This window comes from Hippocampus comes, unplaced genomic scaffold, assembly GCF_001891065.2.
Source record: "Hippocampus comes isolate QL1 unplaced genomic scaffold, H_comes_QL1_v1.1 scaffold105, whole genome shotgun sequence".
In the NCBI taxonomy this organism is placed as follows: Eukaryota; Metazoa; Chordata; class Actinopteri; order Syngnathiformes; family Syngnathidae; genus Hippocampus; species Hippocampus comes.
In genome coordinates, this window is record NW_017806235.1 from 177687 (window position 1) to 197625 (window position 19939).

The 19939-nt window shown below is 44.4% G+C and overlaps 1 protein-coding gene across 2 annotated transcripts in view; it reads right to left on the reverse strand.

Annotated features, from left to right (window-relative positions):
- Window positions 1-263: 263 nt before the first annotated feature.
- The window catches only part of prkci (protein kinase C, iota), a 26878-nt gene continuing 7202 nt past the window's right edge, over window positions 264-19939 (reverse strand). For both annotated transcript variants that reach the window (XM_019856716.1, XM_019856715.1), the window contains exons 2-18: window positions 15166-15287; window positions 13678-13767; window positions 11409-11459; window positions 10509-10594; window positions 10018-10155; window positions 9876-9930; window positions 9192-9247; window positions 7699-7875; window positions 6803-6900; window positions 6319-6405; window positions 6094-6229; window positions 5856-5943; window positions 3752-3877; window positions 3219-3298; window positions 2903-2992; window positions 1218-1333; window positions 264-1127 (exon numbers count right to left, since the gene is read on the reverse strand). In XM_019856716.1, coding sequence (XP_019712275.1) covers window positions 1040-1127; window positions 1218-1333; window positions 2903-2992; window positions 3219-3298; window positions 3752-3877; window positions 5856-5943; window positions 6094-6229; window positions 6319-6405; window positions 6803-6900; window positions 7699-7875; window positions 9192-9247; window positions 9876-9930; window positions 10018-10155; window positions 10509-10594; window positions 11409-11459; window positions 13678-13767; window positions 15166-15287 — 1684 coding nt within the window. In that variant the 3' untranslated portion in view covers window positions 264-1039. The remainder of the gene's footprint in view (window positions 1128-1217; window positions 1334-2902; window positions 2993-3218; window positions 3299-3751; window positions 3878-5855; window positions 5944-6093; window positions 6230-6318; window positions 6406-6802; window positions 6901-7698; window positions 7876-9191; window positions 9248-9875; window positions 9931-10017; window positions 10156-10508; window positions 10595-11408; window positions 11460-13677; window positions 13768-15165; window positions 15288-19939) is intronic.

Genomic DNA, 19939 nt, shown 5'->3' on the forward strand with positions numbered 1-19939 from the left:
AGGGGGGGGCGGGAGAGAAAATGCATGATGGGATATTTGCACATTTCCAAAAATAGTGGTCTTATTTCACATCTAAGTAGATATTATAGTAAGTGAAAATGGAGTTTAAAAAGCATCTTGGAGAAAATCTAGAGAACCGAGTCAATGTAAACATTGACTCACGCAACACTTGAATTCGTAAGAGCCTGTTTATGTGCCTCGGTCAGTGCTGCTGTTTTGGTTAGCAACCGCTTTCGAGTCAGTGATATTACAGTGGCTACGTATTTTTTTTTCTTTCCTGACAGATGATCCATAATACTGCGGTGAAGTTCGATACGTCTCTGAGAGACCATTTTTGGTGGTAGGTGCTATTTTGGTTTGGAAAAGTTAGGAGGTGTTTATTTTGTGGCAGGTGTATCTAGACGGCTACTAGTTGAAAAGACATGGCCATTTTTAGATAGATACAAACCAGAATTTCTTTTTTTTTTGGGAGGGGGGGGGTCCTGTGTGAATGTTTAAGTCTGGCTAATGGGCTACGTTTGTTCACAGTATTTTAGCCGACTCAACTCCAGTTCTGATTCTCAAGTTGCACACGGACAACACACATAGCGGCTGTAGTTAAATTAAAAAAATATAGACATATTCATATTTTGAGAAAGAGGCATGATGTCAATGAATGAGCTTCGATTTTAAAAAGTGGCTAACGTTAATCAACAGCAGTTTCATATATACAAATAAAATGAGTCTGTGTACAGTAAGTAACCTTGGAAGAACTTGATAAAGAGGCCCCCAATGACACTAAGGTATCAGTGCAGTTTTATATTTATACATTTGTAGGTTTGTATAGAGAGCATATAAAAATAATTCATAAAGAGAAGACTTAAGGGCGAGTGGTTAGAACTGGCAGAGTGTGAAACTGCTTTTGGCAACAACGAAAACTATGAATGATGACGTCGCTGGGTCGCCTCGTAACCACGCAGCATGAAGACACTGAGATGGCACGTGCGTATGTGGGTGTGTGTGTGTGTGTGTTTGTCAGTGTGTGCATGCGCGTCTCCCTTCACACGCACTCCTCCGCCGACATGAGCAGCGGGTTGATGTACTCGAAGCCCTCGAACTCGGACTGATCGATCTTCTTCACCACGTCGCTGCACACAACAACAACAACAAAAGGACGATCCATGGATTCATTGATTAATTCACAAAGGCATTTAATTCGAGCGATTGGCGAATCGTACTCGTCGTCAGGCGTCAGCTGGATGGGCTCGTTGGTGAACTGGGCGTCGAAGTTGTCCAGGCCGAATTCACCCGAGATGTTGGGCTTGAAGGGAGGGACCACCTGCTTTTGCTCCAGCTGTAATCACAATCACATACAGTATACGGCGGGGGCTTGAAATATGCCTTGAATTCATTCCGTGGCCACACTCTTTGCCAACCGAAATGCCAATCCATCGCACCCCGCTGCCCCCCAAAAAAGAAAAATAGTAAAAATTAAACTGAACCCTAATCTAAATACACAATGTTATGGGGAATGTAACCTTTCCCGCTGTTGATTCATTTTCTATTCAGCGGCTTTATGAACGACTTGAAAGACCACATGAACATGAGTTTCATTTCACCGCTGTGATGACACAACACAGGAATGTCACTCCCTATGAAATATGAGACTTTTAGTCATTATTATGACTCGGGAACAGGAAGCGCAGTAAAACAACACTCTGGACCATTTTTAGTCTGCGTTGGACTCATGCTGAGATTCCTGTCAGTCGTTTCTGAGTATCTAAAAAAAAAGTCGATGTGACTCAAAACACATGGACAAGAAAGAGGGAGTGGCTCCAATTAGCGTAGCATAGACTAACACCGACTCCATTTACATCCAGGCAATGACCCATTTCAAACCGGAATATGAGCAGAATTGAACAGAATTTTGTGAAGGCAAAAACACAAATATGCTCTTATTCAGGTTTTGTAATATGACCCCTGGGTTAGACCTTTTCTAATCCGAACAATTGGTCGTGACTGACAAACACGTGACTGAATACCTCTATTGAAAGGGACATTGGGTTTGTGTTCTGCGCATGCTCTTGCTCTATCGGCGAGGAATCTTGGTCTTTGCAATACAGGAAGTACTTGTATGCGGAAATCATTGCCATAGCGAGCCTAATTTGAAAACATTGACTTGGCCGCGGCATTTTCACGTTATATTCGCTCTCTGTGGTGAAAATAACACCATTTTTACACATATACGTGTGTCTAGAAGTCTGTACGTCTGTCGCGCAACTCGCCGGAAATACTCCAGTAGAGGTAAACGGTCCTGGCGAAACTCAAGCGCAGCTCGGTTTTGGAGCGAGGAGGAAACTGGCTGCTTTAATCCCGTGTTGAGTGACATGACATGAGTGACGTCTATTTGTGTCATGACGTCCGTGCGTTGCCGTTTAAATCGAGTTGTGTAAACGCGGGAGTGACTGTCGACTCACGTGTGTAAACGGGTTATCCCGAAGGTTTCAGAAACCAGAATTTTGACCTTAACCCAACATTGACTGTATGTTAAACGTAGTCACAGTAAAAGCACTTGAGTTCAGTGTGCTCTTCTGACTTATGTGGCGGAAATAATTTCCTTTTACGTTTCAGCTTTCCCGCCTTGTCACACCGCCTCTCTGCTCGTCACTACGTTCCTGCTGACCTTCTTTTTCTTTTTTTTTCTTTCTTAAAAGTCCTCCTGCCACAGTGCTTCTATGCAGGGCGGTCCAAGTATCCACTCTTCCTTACGACGATCAATACGTGGATTGTCATCACTTTGGAAATGTTCACTTTGCATTGTCAGGCTAAACAACAATGTTTTTAACTAATGATGTGTAAAAAGTGTGTCACGTTCATGTGCAAACATCCCCCGAGTAAAGCTCAAAAAAGGTAAAAGACTCACAAGGTCCCAATCGACATTTCTGAAGAAGGGATGGCCCATGATGTCGGCAAAGCCTGTCTGAGGGTGGCAGCCCAGACGCTCTTTGGGATCCTGCAATAGAACGGGGGCGGGAAGGTGAGAGACAGGTAAAAGTGTGAGAGTGCAATAACAAAATGGCGAACAGACAGAGAGGCGAGAAGCCGCAAATATATGTGTTAAGATCAAACATATATTTGGAACCGGATGAGAGACGGCAAAGTGAGTGGGGAAGAAGCGGTGCTATGTGAGACAAAGGCCATAAGATCGTTCAGTGTTCATTCATCCAAGCACTGCCTACCTTGTTGAGGAATCCCTTAAGGACGCTGGCAGCTTTGACAGACAATGAGCGGGGGATTCTTATCTGTTTTTCCAATATAACTGCAACACACACGCAAAAACAGGGATGAGGTGAGATCAATGACGAGAGCATGTCCACAAGATGACATATTGTATTATGTATTGTATTGAAAACACTTTCCAATGCGACATGAAAACTCATCAAAGAATACACCAAAGGTGAAGAATATAACAGTGGTCACAGAAATAACCTGAATCTGACAACCATAAATCAAAAAAATAAATCAATAAAATTCAATCAAAATGAAACCTTACGTTTGAATTGTGGTTCAACAAAATGATTTAACAAAATAATAAGGGGAGTTGTTTGCATGTATCTTGCTGAGTTCTGATCCTGTATGAAAGGCTTGATATTGCAACACACCAACCTCATTCCCGAAATGAAATCAACTGACAGACTAGAGCGCGTGCGCATTCGCAGGTTCCCTAGTAAGCAGATGGCGGACACGAATGTGTGAACTAGATTTCCATTACCTTGGAAGAGGTAGTCTTCTGTGTTCTGGTCAGGATTGTCGGAGCTTCCCACGATGTCGAAGGGCGATCGGCCTGCCATCATCTCGAACATCAGCACGCCCAGCGCCCACCAGTCCACGCTGAAGCCTACACACAAATTAGAAGAAGCGCTTTAGATCAGACTTCTGACACTCCGCTTTACTTTTAATCCTTCCAATACTTGGTCTCACTGTTACTATGGCAACCTGTCCAGTGTGGAAAAGATCAGTAAATGTGTTCTCACTGACTAAACCTACAAGTACTAATGCATGAAAATGTCTTACTTAAGCCTTGCGGAAAGCTTGGATTAAATCAGGGATTCCCAAACTGTGATGCGCGCACCCCTGGGGGGGGCTTCAAGTGTGCATTTTTCTTTTTAAACTCCAACTGATCACGTTTTGCATGCTTGTTTTATGAGGCTGTATGTGGTAGAGAGGGATACAGGCGCACACACGGGAAACACACAGACACATATACACACACACACACACACACACACACACACACACACACACACACACACACACACACACACACACACACACACACACGCACACAAACGCTGCCCACTACACCAAATAAGCAGTTTGTTTTTATTTGATAAATCAGTGTGCATTTAAAAACACACACGCACACTCTATGCCTTATTCAAAAGATATTACATATTTGGTGTGCAAATATGTTTCTTGAACATTTATTGGGTTGGGGGGAAAAAAATGGATTGGCCTAGTGCAAATATTGCCCACATGTACAAAGCAATATGATGGAGCAATATGGACACACACACATACATACATCCCACTATACTGATGATTAGGCTTGACTTTCCAACCTCTATGCTGCGTTTTTGACCTCCAATGATGCAACTAACACAGAAAAGTGTGTGCGTGTTCTCTGCAAGGGCGGATTAAAATTACTCATGTAATTTGTACTCCCTTAAGGATCATCTTAATATCTGCACATAAAAAAAAGGTTTATTAGGAGAGGTCTCCCTGCGTCTGCATCTAATTAAACACCCGAGCATAATGAATTTAAAAAAGTTAATTTTAATAGTCCCTCAAAGCAAGCATCTGGCAGGAATGCCTTTACAGTGGTGCCTTCAGATAAGATGAACCCGACAAAGAAGTTTTTCTAGAAACGAGCCATTTATCGGCTGACTTTTTTCTTTGATTTGCAGGCGCCAACTTGAGATACGAGCTCCTTATGTGTTTTCATGGCCTATTCAGATTGGCTGTGTATTTAAGTTTAGGTGGTGAAACATATTTGTTGGGTTTCCACCATTATCGGTAACAATTTTCCTGCATAACTTGCAAACGATTGTATTTTGCTGTATATCTGACCTCTTGTAGCCAAATCACCTCCACTCGACAGAGGCCGCTCCCATTTTAGGCACTAAATCCTCATTTGAGGACAAAGTCAATCCTGCGGTACTGCTCTCGCTCTCCATTATTATTTATGCAGCAGAGAACAATGCGCGTACATCCAAAGGGAGTCAAGAGACAATATACGCTATCACAGCCCGCTCGTATAAATTTCGTGACTTTTCAAAATGTAATTAAACAAACAAAAAAAAATTAATAAACCAGTAATATCATCCAAGGCATGATATCGAACACACCTAGCGTACGTCCTGACCTTTTCTGATTTAATTTAAAAAAGTTCAAGCCAAAACATCGTGCAGGAATAACGTTATTTTAATCAAAGCAAAAAAAGAATGTGTACTGTATCCAAAATGAAGGCATTCAAGCAAGCAAGGTCCTGTTGCTATGATACCACAACATTTGTAGTGGAGTGACACTGTAGTGATGCAGAAACTGGTATTTTTAGTGTCTTTAATTTGCTTTTTTTCTTTTAGGGGTGGGGTGGGGGGGATATTGTGAAGATGCTTCATCCTGCCCACGTCACAACACATTCAGATTTTTTGGCTTTTGGGTCATTCTGTTTTTTGTTGGTTTTGTTTGCAGTTATATATTTTTTATACACACAAGGTGTTCTATTTTGACAAGAAAGCGTCTAAGCTTTCAGTCAAAAAAAGTAACTTGGGAAACTGAATGTGTGTGAGTGTCAGCGTGTTTGTTGTCCCCACCGTAATCTTCTCCTCGGAGTATTTCGGGAGCGATGTAGTTCGGGGTGCCGCAGAAAGTGCTTGTCGTATCGCCGGGTCTCAAGCCCTCCTGAACAAAACAACACATCAACAAATATGACAGCAGCTCACTTTTGTTTATGACTGTGCATGAGCAGAAACTCACACGGACAAACACATAGAAATTCATGGCCATGCACAACACACACACACACACGAAGACACACGCAGAGACACGTACCTTGCACATGCCGTAATCTGTGAGTTTGATGTGTCCCTCAGAGTCGAGCAGCACATTGTCCAGTTTGAGATCTCTGTAGATGATGCCGCGCTCGTGGAGGTAGTTGAGCGCCAGACTGATCTCTGCAGAATAGAATCTGAGAGAAAAAAAAAAAAAAAAAACCCCATTCAACTCGAAAACCCCCAAATTGGAGGAAGGCCACGTAACATCAGTGAGCAAGCCTACCTGGCGTGCTCTTCTGGAAGCTTCCGTTGTCTCTGCATGTGGAACATGAGGTCGCCACCATTCACATATTCAATAACAAAGAAGAGTCTGGGGAGGGAATATTGACGAAAGTTCATTCTTCTGTTCGCAATCATACATAGTCATTTGACAGCATGTCAAAGCAATTGCTAAATATGACATGAATACATTGCCTACAAGTGGCCGAGAATGGTGGAAGGGGTGACATCAAATCATTTAATCCAACTATCCATCCGGACTAGGTTGGGACAGTGGTGATCAAAAGTCTACACACCCCGGTTCAAATGCCAGGTTTCTGTGCTCGAAACAAACGAGGCCATTTCTCCGTTAACGTGACCTCCAGCGTAACGTTGAATAAATCACCGGAAATGATGACCTTTTGTCATCGTGTCCTCTCCAAACAATTAAGGACATTCCAACCTGATTTTACAAATCATAGGTCACCTTGCCAAAAAGTGCCTCGTACCTGCTTTCTGTCTGGAAGCAGGAATGCAGGCCCACCAGGAAAGGATGATTCGACGCTTGCTCAAAAACGTGTTTTTCTGTCTGGACCCAATCGATGTCCTGAAAGGAGATGCACCAAGATGCCAACGAGAGGTCATTGTGACATTGTGTTCATGTGCTGAAAAGCTGAATAAGCAGCGTTGTCATCGACTCGCGTGGGCGACGGCGGGCGGAAAGGGCCCAGCCAGAAGAGCCCATCTCATACATCTGGACACGCCGCTGGCGAGGCCCAGCGACAATAGAACACTAGGCCATCGACCGGCTGCCGCGTGTCGATTTGTCAATTGCGCTAAGAGCGTCAAATCAAGACTAACTACTCGCCTCTCGCACAGCATATGCTGCCGATTGATTCCCGAAGACGCCGCGATTAATCCACACCTTCTCGGAGGCACTGACGGGGTCGGAGCATTTGACAAGATAGCTGAGATGGATGTTGGAGCGCGCCTGTCTGTTGTGCTATAAATAACAGCGCCCACCGGTCGTGCTAATTGCATTCACTTCACCAACGCGCTCGGACGCACAAATAAGACGACTGCACTGTTAATTTGGCCTCACATCTACTTCGATGAAGGCTTTGTTTTCGTGTCTCTATGCACACTAACTTTAAGTTGGCTTGCTTTTTCCTTCTCTAATGGCACTCTAAAGTTAGATTTATACTACGGGTCCAAGTTCACGTTCCGATTTAAGGTCACTTCAATGTCAAGTGACACACAACGGCTTTCAGTCAAAGAGTACCGAATCAAATCACACACAACTCCACAAGCGTCAACACAGATGAATAGCTTTGGCAAATCAGAAATGATTCCTTTCACCCGACATTACATATTACAACATAGATGCTTGATGATGCGCGCTCACCTCGTCATCATTGACCAGTTCCTTCTTGACCACCTTCATGGCGTAGATGCGCTCCGTCTTCTTCAGCTGCACTAGAAGCACTTTGGCGTAGCTGCCTCGTCCGATCACGCGCAGCAGGTCGAAGTCGGCCAGGCCGAGGCTGGAGGGCGACTTCCCCGTGTCCCGACTGTTCCGTGCCTGACCGGGGGGTGAGAGATGGCAGGGTACTTCATCAAACTGACAATATGATGTGGCGACACGGATATATATTGACTTTCCCCCAGAGAAAGTTCAAAACATAAAATAAAAATCAACTCAACAACAGACAGCTTGAGTCACTTATATCTCAAGACGCCACTGTACATTATTTTGTGGGGGGGGAATCTATCAATAGTGCTAGCAGTTGGTAATTCTAATGTTTGTTTGTTTGTTTTTTAAAGGCTTGAAAGCAGTTTTATGTATTTCATCTTGTTCCCTAACTGGATTGAAATTTGGACCAATGTCTGACCAAGACATGCACCAAACCTTCATTTTTAGCAAGTAGCTATAAACCGACTTGGTACTAAACATGCTGAGGATGAGACTTCATACAGCTCACAAAGACACAACATTACATTGTTGGAAGCTAGCACGACTCCTCGTAGTGGCAATGGAACTACAGACCCCATTATCACATTCCTCTGGAATCTTCCTGCCTCTATCCTTTTCTGCCCTAATCTCGAGTTGCAGCAAGACGTTCCAGTCGCCGATCCAACTAACCGTGCGCTGAGACAATCCCATCCCCGGGCGCAGATAAGATCGTTCAGCCGCCCCTCTCTTATCTCAGACCATCTGTGCGTATCTGACTCCCTGTCCCTCTGCGGCTGTACCAAACGTGCCCAAAACTACACACATCGCAATTAATCAGCCGGCTGTGTTAGGAGCTGTGATAAAAGGCTACTTTATTTGCAACGCTATGGGAAATCAATATAAGAGGCACCGCAACAGTGACTGCAACTGAATGCTCTGATGTGCGTATTTTCACTTCCAGCTGCCTCTTAAACATGTTGAATCAAGAAGTTCCTTGACGAGGTGTTGAACTTGAATGAAATTTAATTGATTTAAAAAAATCTAAGTCTGGAGTCAATCTTCAGAGGCGGTACGTACACATTTGGTGAGTTCACCCTTCCTGCGGGGGCTGACTGTACCATCATCAGTTGACTTTTCAGGCCTCGTTCTGACGTAATTATTGGACTACTGCACGCGTCAATCATTATAGCAGCACTGGGAGTCGCAACTCTGCGCTATCCACGTTGTCACGGCTTTGGAGAGCCGGTAATTGCTTGGATATTTCTCATTTGTGGTTCTGGCATAAAGATAAATTCAAAACGAGGGATTATACGCATTTCAATTTGAAACAAATCTATGAGATCTTTTGCTAGCATGTCAGTGATTTTACACACATATCCAACAAGTCCCGTTGACAGAGTGAGTGTCACAAACGAATGGCTTATTTAAAAAATTAAAAAGATCACCTCTTTCTCCTCTCCGTCATAAGTCAAGCTTTCTCTGGAGTCTTTATTCTGAGGGCCTGAGCGAGAGAGCAAGAGACAGAGAGAGAGAGAGCGAGACCGAGAAAGAGCGAGAGTGTCAGACAGACAGCAGCAGGAGAGGGGGAGGCAAAAAAACAGGAAATAGAGAAACTAGGTGAGAGACAGTCATGCTTTGTCACTTTGTTCACAGCTCTGCTGGACCTGAATAATTTCTACTTCCATTTGAGTCGGGGAGAGAGAGAAAAAAAAAAAAGCAATTTTCCAATATGACCTTGTTGGGAATACAACACAAATGCCCCGCGCGACCTGGGAGATGCCTCCGGCCCAAACTATAATTGAGACAGGCGCACAAACACGAACCCATTGATAAAAATAGGAAATGTTTGTTGAAAAATGAATTCAACAAATGAAAATACATTTTGGAATCAAAACAGATTTAAAAAGATCAATACATTTAAATAAATATGAAAGTATTACACGATGCAACTTTATATCTTAAATTATATTGGAAAAAAAAATAGAAAATAAAATATAGATTGTGGAAATAGTCTTAAATATGCCACTGAATTCAAACAGTGACATGAGAATTATTGACCATAATGGACTGCAATTAAAATGTTAATAAATGCCATGATGTTGGTCGTGGTTTTGAAAGCGCACAAGTACCTGGCTGTTCCGATGGGTCTAACTGATTGGGTGGCTGACCAGGCATAATTGGCTCCTAAAAAAGCGCAAGTCACAGCACTGAGTGGGTGAATGTTATGGGTGACAAACAATGTAAAATAAATAAAAACAAACGGCACATCACCTGGATCATGGGCCGGCCGCATTCTACAGTAACCAGCTTGTGGCACTTTTTGTGCACCAGCAGTTTGCAGTTGATGCACTTGTAGCCTTGTCGGCCGAGACCCCAGATACGGTCCGTACAGATGGCACAATGCGCTCTCTGTTGACATCGGTGAGAGGAGCAAACAGACATGACATTTAAAAATGGATACGACCCCCCCCGCCCCCCCGAAAGACACCATAATTGCACAAATAGTGGCCGGGGGCATTTATTTACTGAACTACCGACAAGGTGAGGAGTCTGTTGACTGGTAGGGTGCAAATGTTTGGCCACTTTTAAGAAGCCGTCACAGTTTCATCACTCTGCGACATTTTCATGATGACTGAGTGTTTCTGATGAGTACACCAAAGAGACCTTATGGTGATATTGACCCTTGAAAAAGATAACAATGCTTCCCACGAGATGCAAACCGTAAAAAACACAAATTCAGAGCATTCGGTGCGATGTCGTACCCTGTTAAAACGTTTGGCCTGAAAGGCATGGCCACTGGCGAAATAGAGCTTCCTCCAGCGCCGCGCTCCTCTCCGATATATGGACTCTGTGGGGCGGGAAGCGAAAGAGAGGCTGTGCTAAATTGCTTGCTTTCCAACTTGTTCTCGTGTCAAAACAATTCCCCCACGTTGGAAGTAACGTTAAGTGAATACATTTGTTCGAGGGTCGGACGACTTGAAGCAACATTTGAACATCACTAACTGCCATACAGGTGAAAAGAGAAGATCACCAGAATGCTGCCTCGAGGTACAAGTTTAATAAGCCCCATGACCATGTTTGGAACTCAAAACACTTGTATTTCAAATCACCTTTTCCAGATGAAATTAATTAATAATTATGATTAATGCCCCCCAACCAACACCCAAAATAAATATTTTTTTAAAGTGTATTTTAAAAAATACACTCCATGATATTGTACTTTAGAAAAATATGACCATGTTTGGAACTCAAAACACTTTAAAAAAATACACTCCATGATATTGTACTTTAGAAAAACATACGCTAATGACATAATTAAATAGAATGAGAAAAAAATACGTTTTTGTCACATTGCATTTACTCTCCTTGCCAACCCTTGCAGTTAGGATGCATATTTAGCTTTTATATCAGTGTAAGAACAGACAGCTCTACTCCGCATTGAGACGTCCGAACTCCTCTCCACTCATCAGTACGGCGCTAATTGTAGTTTTTCTCAGATGATCAAGAATATAGAACTTCTACGGTGTTGCTGCACCATTCGAAAGCCCATATCTGAAAAATAGCTTGAAAATCGAGTCACTCATATCTCAAGACACCGTTGTAGGACAGCACAAAATGAAAGTTGATGTCATGCAGAGTAAAAACAAAAGAGTTGAACTTACTGTCTTCACCAGAACACGGCATGCCAGGCTTCTCTGGTATACACGGGAACACTGAAGGGGTGGGGGAAAAGAACACTATTTCAGGTCTAATGAGTTTCATCAACTTAAATGGGACCGCGTATTGAAAATGGACTTTTTAATTGCTCGTACTGGTGTACAACTAAGCAGGTGGGTCTCTGGAGTGCCTGTCCAGCCATCAAGTGTGAAATTAAACAACCAAGTGTTGCCCATTTGACAAATTGCCTCTGCTCGTGCACAAGTAGCCTTCTCGCCCCGTTCTAACTCCCAGCTCCGACACTGGTCGTCATGGTAACACAAAGTAGTCCAGAGCCACAATCGAGCAAGGGCCAGAATTCAGCCATTGCACTAGCATAATAAAACAAAATGGTAAGTAGACCCACGCACTCCGTTTTTGGGGGTGATGCACCCATTAGCAACCGGCGCTAGCTTTTGACTAGTGGCGGGGCAGTTATCACCTGTTGCACGTGGCTCAGAGGACTGGCTCTTGCCACTGTGCCAGCAAGTGTGTGCCTAACAGCAGGCTGGATCTTACCAGCGAGCGCATGTCGAATGTCTAACAGCGGAATGGATTTTGTTTGGCCATCTCCTCAACCATGTCGCGTGGAAGACTGGCTCTCATGTGTTCACCAGCTAGTGTGTCCTGAACTTGTGGAGGCTGCAGTCATACACCACACCGTGTGTGCGTGCGTATGTGTCAGTCGCAATTTATGCCCCTTAAGATATCTGGGGGAGCTGTTTTGAATTGTGGAAAAGTGCTTACTCCTTTGACTTAATAATGTTGAATAAGAAAGCAGTAGTAAAGACCACCTGCAGCCAAAGTGTCACCTCAAGCGTCTGACGCGTCGTCAGTGCGGTGCATGCAGGTTTTTGGGACGCGCAGGGATGACCTAAGAGAAGCTGACAAATGTGCGTGTGCGTGTGTGTGAGACACAAGGAGCTCGAGACCAGAGGCAGTGCGAGTCAGAGGCGAGGCGTGGGCCACAGCCGAGAAGCTCGTTAGCGAGGGACCCGGCCGCCATCCTCCCCCCCTGCTGCGTCTGCTCTTCTGCCACCACCCTCTCTTGCACTCGTGAACCTACTCCTCACCTCTGATTCAAAGAAAACGTAACATTAAACACCATGTGAACGCCAGCCCCCGCCGGTCACACACTTCCAGACGCCTGCCAATCAAATGTTGGTTACACATACGCCCATTCCGACCTCTGCATCAACGCCGATTGTGCGTAGAAGCGACTAAGAATAGCTGCAAAGTAGCCAGCGGGATCGGAGACGCATGTCAGGGGCAGAAAAGCGGTGATGTTCACACTTCGGTGCATCATCAAACATATGCTTGATTTCTCCTCCACCTTGCTGTGAGCGATGGCGCGCGTGCACAGATTGTAGAAAATAAAAAAGGAAGTACATTGGCTGGACAAATGATAGCACTGTATAAAACAAATCATAGCTTCACCAAAAACAAACAAAAAAAAAAGTGTTTACTTTTGTATTGTGATCAATACTGCACTTGTGGAAGACGAATTAAGCAGAAAAATCCAGCCATTTACATCCATCTCAGGGGTGAGGCATTTTTCCACTTCCTTTTGAGTGAAAAAAAATCACATTTTTCCCCTCATGTGTGTATTTTTGGCTCATATTTTTGGTCTATATATTTGTCAAATACGCTTTTCTAACATTTGATACATTTTTCGTCTAATATTTTTCCCCTGATGGTTTTTTGTAGTTGATCTAATTTTAGAATTTTTCTCTTTTGTAAAAGGCAAAGGTTTGCCGGCTTCACGTTAAGACACGATGCACCCTCAATTCACGAGCATTGATTCTGTGGTTTCGAAGCCTTTCTTTCAAGTAGGGTTTATTTCAACAAAGGGTGAAGCAACACATGTAGTCATACAATATAACAGGGCTCACAGGGATACAAAAGATGACTGCATCTTACACAGCGGTTCAAACAGACTTCTTTGTTTATAGCCGATGCAGAAATTATACCGCCCCCTGGTGACGATAGCGCAATGAATTCATCATGATGCACAAACTTATTTTTTACATTGAATTTAATTATATTATTACAGGATGTTTATCAAGTTGAATACGATAGAGTGCTAAAAAATAACCCAAACAAACACATTGCATATTCTTGCACGTGTTTCACAGCATCGCTTAAGCTTAGACCAGCGTGCACAGTTCCACCATGAGTAAATGAATGGTGTTTTGCCAGGAAATGGTGTTCAAGGAAAAAAAAGCGGGGGCTTACCGTGAATAATGAGCTCAGAGTCCTTGTTGAGCTCGTAGAGGCGCAGCGCTTCTTCAAGCTCCAGCTGAGAAGATACTGTGCACGGGTCACCTGTCAGAGGATAATGTCGTTAAATCACGGAATCTCACGCAGACGAAGGAACGGGATTTCATTATAGATGGCAGCCAATTGATAATAGATAGTCATATGACAAAAGTTGTTGCTCAATTCGTGTTCTTGTCCGTTCTGAGGTCCTGAAGATCTTGTAATCAGTCGTGACCCAAGTCCTGTTCCAACTGTAAGTACGCAGAAACCAAGAACGCGCAGAATATCCAAATGTTCATGGAATCTTAAACCAAGATGCTTCTTAGATGAATCTTAAACCAAGATGCTTCGGTTGTTGACTTGTGAAGACTGGGCTGGGCAAATGTCCGAAGATACTTTGCGTGCTGCTATAAAAATGGCTGAGGAGAGGACTCATGTTTTAAGTCCCCCCCCCTTTAATCATTTCACGTAAATACGTCACAGCCAGGGGCTAAGACTAGAGTTCTTAGGAAGTACGTTCTGGAGTACATTCTCTGGTGTAAACTACCTTGTGTACGTTCTGGAGTACATTCTCTGGTGTAAACTACCAAAATAATAACAATAATAATAATAATAATGCACACACACCCAAGCATAAAACCTTAGGCGCGTATTAATCATGCATACACAAATATGCCCATTTTGTTTCATGTTTTTTTTTTTTTAAATACAAATCTAATAATGGAAGGCAACATTTGACTCGATCTCAAGAAGGGCAACCCCTTGCATGTTCTATCGATGTCAGGGGTGATGCTGAAGCACTTCATTATGAGCATCAAGCAGCTTTCTTGCTCGGGCAGGCTAACGACGGCGCCGATGATGTATGGCGGCTGAGTCTAATTAGTTTTGTCACGCTGACCTTCGTGCTGAGCGGTGAGATGCGACAGCTCCGTCTCGCGTGAGACACTGCCTCTGCCTGGCGAAATTGGGTGACAAGTTTGCTCCAATACTACGACACTCAATACCATGTACTTTGTAAGATTGTATTCTTTGTTTTCAAATCTTGAAATGGCCTCGCGCCACCTCAGGTCTAGGAGCTCCTCCGTCCCTTATGCACCTGCCCGGTACCTCGGGTCTGCGGACCAGACATTGTTCGAGGTACCAAGAACTAAGCGGAGGCTCAGAGGGGACCGAGCCTTTTGCGCTGCTGGTCCCTCTCTTTGGAATGGCATCCCACTGAACGTTAGGCGAAGCCCCTGGCTGCCCATCTTTAAAACTCCTCTTAAAACTCATTTTTATTCTTTGACATGTTACAGCACTTTGTATCCAGCGGTGGTTGTTTTAGTGTGCTTTATACAGTTGAGTAAAAGGACTGCCATATTTTGATCTTATATTATATTGTCATTTATCTCACAATATTTGTGCATAAAAACTAGTATGTAAGAGTGTGTTTCTAATAATTGTGTGTATAAGTTGGACACACACCTTCCTCGTCGATCCACTTCATGGTGAAGAGCTGGTCGTTGTCCATGGAGCACATGTCTCTTACTTCGCCGTAGAGGCCCTCATATGAGATGGACGGCTCAAAGTGGGTTATCATGATGTCCCTGCACAGAATCGTTTTGTTAATCACGCACCCTTTTGCACAGACGACGCCAGCACTTCAGTTGAGCATGATATTTCTCAGGAGTTTCCTCAGGAATTCTTGTACATGACAATATTGGTCATAGTCGATGCCGTATTTTCGAACCAAACAATTTCGAACCACTTGATTTGATATTTTAAAACAATATTTTAAAAATCATCTCAAACTGAAAAAAAATTTGGCCTGATACTCTCCCAAAAATGTCATTGAATTTCCTTGTTAGTTGTGGATGAATGAAAATGCAAAAGGAATTCAATTTAAAATGAAATGGAAATGATTGTGTTTTCAAATTTCCTTGGACATAAACCGTAACACCCTTTATTTTAACCAAGTATCTTTATCCAGTGTTGAGCAGGAAGACAAAAAAAAAACCCCAAAACATGCAAATAAGGAAATCGGTACATCACCCCGATAAGGCGGGTCCCATCACCTGCAACCGAGTAAATAATTGCCCCTGGCCCGGGATGCGGAAACACTTTACTAATGGAGCGTGGCCAACCGCAGAGATTAGGCCATCAGACATGGTCCTCTGTTTCTTCCAGTCACATACCCACAAACACACACACACACACACAGACACACACACACACAAGGGATAACGAGTCTAGTAGAGGGTGACCGGGACTGTTCACCCCTGTGGAGGGGATCATCTGTCAGACGTTTCACAGCCTTGTCTGCTAGCCCCCACCGGCCGGTCATTCTGATGTTTACAACCCGGGAGATGGCAGCCCATAAGCGTTTACGCTTCCATGGCAATTCGAGTCGGCAAACCCCTGAACGCACAAGGAAGGAGTTTATTTAGAATGTGGACATTAAAAAAAAATTTTAAAAAAAAGTGGAAAAGTGGGTGGGTGGGTCAGTAGGCGGATATTGAGGGGACCCTGCAGGCCCAGCATCAATGCACAAGGACATTCCTTTTACTCGCCTGCAACAAAATGGAGCCTGTGATTCTTGAACTTGAAAGCTTTAGGACAAGGCAAAAAAAGAAGAAACAAGGATACACCGGAGCACCGGTTCAACGTCAACTGTGTGACGGGGTTGAAGTCTGCTAGGTTGGGCCAGGCCTGGCGCAAAGGAATACGACTCAATTGTGTTTTGATCTAACAAAAAAAAAAAAAAAAAAAAAAAAAATGGTGCTTACGCAGGACATAATATGATGCCGTATTATACAATCCATCTTTATTTGCATCGCGCTTTTACAACAGCTGCAGCTATAACAAGGCGCTTTACCGAACAGTTCGCATAAAATAATACAAGAGAAGAACATAAATAGGCATCTGTAAAGCTGTCAAGTCTTGTCATGTCGGTAGATAAAAGCACGACTGGAGTCAAGTTGCTCCGCCTCATGGAGAAGTTGTTCAACCATGTGACAGACATTTTGTCCAAATTCCAAAATCGATCTTGGTCATATAGCGCGGTGTGGTCGATGAATGACTAGAAATCCTGGTGGGATAGGAGAGAGCGCCATGGCCAACTCTTAATGCGTCACTCAACTTGAAGTGTTAAAACAAAGAGACGGCGTCACACTCAATGACAGACGGCGGAAGGCAAAAAAAAAAAAAAGAATGGTGGCATTGTTGAAGCTGTGTACATCAGTGGCATGTTGCCGACTCCGCCTCCCAACCTGCCGCTATTTTCTCACCTTCCATCCTCCAGTCTGGTGGTGTTAATCATTGCCTACGAGGGAGGTGGGGGTTGGAGAAGGCTGGCGTCGGCAGTCCTACACTCTGATCTCTCCTGGAGGACCGACATGGCAGCAGCTTCATCCTCCCGAGAGATAACGGCGCCCAACAGACAGCGACGGCTGATGTTGAACGCGTCACGTTTCACGGGATCTAAGACGTGGGTGGCCATTGAATACGAGACCGCAGCTCATCTTTAATGCCGTCTGCATCCCAAATCGTGACTCAAGTAGCAGCCGGAGGAAAGAGGTGAGGTATTCTGTGTTGCATGATGAGATATTAGAAGGCTCTGCCCAAATTCTTGGCTGTGGCCTCAACACCACCACCCACCGTTCCGTTTGGCCTTGATTTATAACATGCTTAATCAATTTGGTTCATGGAAAAATATGATCTTTGCTGCCATGCCGCACCTACCGTGTTTTGATAAGACCTCACGATTGGCAATTTCAAGTCATCTCTTTGTCTATGACAGCGTACCTCAAGCTTTATTGATTTTACGTTCATCTCACAGTACACACACAAAAAAAAAAATGCCACCAAAAAATTCAAAGCAGACTACAATAATGATCACCCTGTCTTAGTGACACACAAATTTATGAAGCGCAAACTCCTTGAAGTTGAACACAAAGCTGTGACCGTATTTTCACAACCATGAGACGCACATAAAAGTCTCCAAAATAGACGGGCCGTGAAAAAACGTGGGTCACCCTGTGTATGCGCCAAGTTCCAAAATCCGCGATTGCCGTTGTGTGACTTAAGATGACGGGCCCGCTTGACAGACGGATGTTGTGCCGACACCTTGCTTATATAGAGGAAAGACTGGCGTAATTGAGGACGGCGTGCGGACGTTAAATTGGGAAGGGTGGGCGTGAAAGAGGACGCGAAAGGCACACCCCCAGTCGGTGCCAGTAGGTGCAGTGTGCAAAACAACATCTCGAAAACAGCACCTACGATGAGACGCGCTCATTAGCAAGCACAGGTGAAACGGCGGCAAGCTATCGGTTACACGGAAGACCAAGGGAATCGAGCAGCCCCGCGAGGGAATTCAAGATGAACTAATCCACGGTGCTTTTGTCCATCCTCCCGAGAGATAACAGCGCCCAACAGACGGCGACGGCTGATGTTGAACGCGTCACGTTTCGCGGGATCTAAGACGTGGGTGGCCATTGAATACAAGACCGCAGCTCATCTTTAATGCCGTCTGCATCCCAAATGGTGACTCAAGTAGCAGCCAGAGGAAAGAGCTATTTTGTGTTGCATGGTGAGACGTTAAAAGGCTCTGCCCAAATTCTTGGCTGTGGCCTCAACAACACCACCCAGCGCTGCGTTTGGCCTTGATTTATAACATGCTTAATCAATTTGGTTCATGGCAAAATATGATCTTTGCTGCCATGCCACACCTACCTACCGTGTTTTGATAAGACCTCACGAGTGGCAATTTCAAGTCATCTCTTTGTCTATGACAGCGTACCTCAAGCTTTATTGATTTTACGTTCATCTCACAGTACACAAAAAAAAAAAAAAAAAAAAATGCCACCAAAAAATTCAAAGCAGACTACAATAATGATCACCCTGTCTTAGTGACACACAAATTTATGAAGCGCAAACTCCTTGAAGTTGAACACAAAGCTGTGACCGTATTTTCACAACCATGAGACGCACATAAAAGTCTCCAAAATAGACGGGCCGTGAAAGAACATGGGTCGCCCCGTGTATGCGCCAAGTTCCAAAATCCGCGATTGCCGTTGTGTGATTTAAGATGACGGGCCCGCTTGACAAGACTGATGTTATGCCGACACGCTGCTTATACAGAGGAAAGACTGGCGTAATTGAGGACGGCGTGCGCACGTTAAATTGGGAAGGGTGGGCGTGAAAGAGGACGCTAAAGGCACACCCCCAGTAGGCGCCAGTGGGTGCATTGTGCAAAACAACATCTCGAAAACGGCACCTACGATGAGACGTGCTCATTAGCAAGCACAGGTGAAACGGCAAGCTATCGGAAGACCAAGGGAATAGAGCAGCCCCGCGAGGGAATTCAAGATGAACTAATCCACGGTGCTTTTGTTTTCTGAAACGGCGAGATCTAGCCATCCGGGCAAGGACGAACGACGGCGGCGCAGCGACATCCGGCAGACTACAAAGGAAAACAAGAAGAGCACGCGGGGTGATAAACGAAGCCCGACTGCTCATCACCGAGTAAAAGCCAGCAGCTGTGGCATTATGATGCATCGACCTGCCTTTCTTTCTGACTGTACGCTCAAATTAAACAAGAGTTGGTGAGCTGAGAAGGAGAGTTCTTGTAACCCGCGCCTCTGGCGTCTTAGTCAGACTCGGCGGTCCCGTCTGCCTGGAGTGAAGCGATTTGTCAGTGGAGACCTCGAGCAGGAGGAAAGGTCAGAGTGCCTCGCTGGGCTTCCATGAGCACCTCGGAACATCCGTCTTCACTGCTCACGGTCAACGCCCACTCCTGTGACGCCGATGCACAGCGAATGCTCAAAATGATCAAGCTTTGCCGCCATGCTTCCGCCAAATTAAACAGCAGAGGCAATTGAAAAGAGAATCAATTCTCGCTTCTGCGGGAAAATTGGGGTTTGTCAAAGGACGAGGGCTGGTATTCGACCAAAACGGCAGATTAAAAAACCAAAATGGCCCGCTTTCTGTTCGATATCAGGTCTGGGTCCTTGACACATTTTCAAGCCGCATGCATTGTTGATATTGGTGTTCAAGACCCCTCAAATCGATCACATTTCACCAGGATTCACCAAGGTTGAGGACACCCAAAAGGCAATACATTTATTGGAGGAACAAACAGAAAAATATGCCGACAGTTAATTTTCTTTGTGTAATTCTTTGGTGAATGGAGTTCTGGCCGGTATGGACTCACTTTTCTTGCTCTCCATCAGGGGACAAATTGACAATCAATCCAATAACA